The sequence below is a fragment of the Plasmodium reichenowi genome, chromosome 5 (genome assembly GCF_001601855.1).
Source record: "Plasmodium reichenowi strain SY57 chromosome 5, whole genome shotgun sequence".
Taxonomy (NCBI): domain Eukaryota; phylum Apicomplexa; class Aconoidasida; order Haemosporida; family Plasmodiidae; genus Plasmodium; species Plasmodium reichenowi.
The window spans coordinates 927,768-929,404 of record NC_033650.1 but is presented as its reverse complement, the minus strand read 5'-3'; the positions used below and the strand labels follow the sequence as shown (position 1 = coordinate 929,404).

Below are 1,637 nucleotides of genomic sequence, written 5' to 3'. Positions count from 1 at the left end.
AGAAACCAAAAGATATAATATTTGAAGAAGATTTAACAAGTGAAGAAAAAAAAAAGATTCATACAAAAGAAAATATTATATTTGAAGAACAAGGTATTGTTAATCTTGGAAACACATGTTATTTTAATGCGGTATTACAATTTTTAACATCTTTTGATGATTTAGGAAATTTTCTTAGAAGCTATAAATCAAAAGAAAGTAAATTAATTAAGACAAATAAAGATATATTATTTGATTCTTTTATAGAATTTTCTCAGTCATTTGAGAAATCATCAGAACCATATGTTCCTGTAACATTGTTAAAATCTTTTAGAGATGTATATCCAAAATTTAAAAGTGTTAATTTAAGAACAAAACAATATGCCCAACAAGATGCTGAGGAATGTATGAATGCAATTTTAACTTGTTTAAATGAACAAACGGATAATAAAATTATTGACAAATTATTTTCGTTTGAAATTATTAGTAATATGAAATTTGTGCAAACTGTTGAAGAACATGAACAAAAAGAAAAGAAAGATGAAAAAAAGGAAGAAATCAAAAATGAAAATATTACAAGTAATAATAATAATAATAATAATAATAATAATAATAATAGTAGTAATAATAATAGTAGTAATAGTAGTAATAATAATAGTGTACATCAAAATGAGCCTAATAATAAAGATATATCCTATAACAATATTGTTGAAACTACACAAGAATTTAATAATAAACTAATATGCTATATGGGTACACCTAATACACCCGTAAATCATCTACATGAAGGTATACGGTTATCATTACATGAGAAAATACGAAAAAATAGAAATGAAGATAATAAGGAATGTATATATGAAAAAACGTCAGAAATCAATTCCTTACCTCCTTATTTAATTGTACATTTCTTACGATTTGAATCCAAAAAAATTGTAGAATCAAATAATAGTGGGGTGTCAGTTGTTACAGCCAAAATTTGTAAAAAAGTCTCATTTCCTGATACTTTTGATATGTATGATTTCTGTTCAGAAAAAATTAAAGAGGAACTAAAAATTGCCAGAGATCTCATTATGAAAAGAAAAGATAAAGAAACTTCTTTATCGGCTCAAAAGGAACATATACAAAATATAGAACAAAATAATATGAACAATCAATACAATCAAAACAACTCTAATGATAAGCCCAATGTACAGGAACATACAAACCAAATAAATAAAAAAGAACTTATTGAACTACCTACAGGAGAATATGAACTTATTTCGGTAATTACACATAAAGGGAGAAATGAAGAAAGTGGTCATTATATTGCTTGGAAAAAAATGAAAAAATTTATTTCTTCAAATTGTAACATAGATCAAAATGAATCAAGTAATAAAAAAAATAAAAATGCAAATGATTCTTTATGGTTAAAAATGGATGATGATAAAGTCAGCACTCATAAATTCTCTTCCATTGATTTCTATGGAGGATGTAGTGATTACAATATCGCCGTCTTATTGTTATATAAGAGAAAAAATATATCATGTACAGCGGATGAAATAAGTATGCATATAAAAGAATAACATAAAAAAAATATTACAACAGCGGGTGTACAAAAATATTATATATAAATAAATCAATAAATATAAATATAAATATATTTATATATATATATATAT

At 23.9% G+C, this 1,637-nt stretch overlaps 1 protein-coding gene across 1 annotated transcript; it reads left to right on the top strand.

The window, feature by feature from the left end:
- On the top strand, positions 1 to 1,541 carry PRSY57_0526300 (ubiquitin carboxyl-terminal hydrolase, putative; the record flags this gene model as incomplete). The annotated part of the gene is made up of 1 exon (XM_020114567.1): positions 1 to 1,541. A coding segment is annotated over one exon (1,541 nt), but the record flags the coding sequence as incomplete, so codon positions are not given.
- Between the last annotated feature and the right edge of the window lie 96 nt (positions 1,542 to 1,637).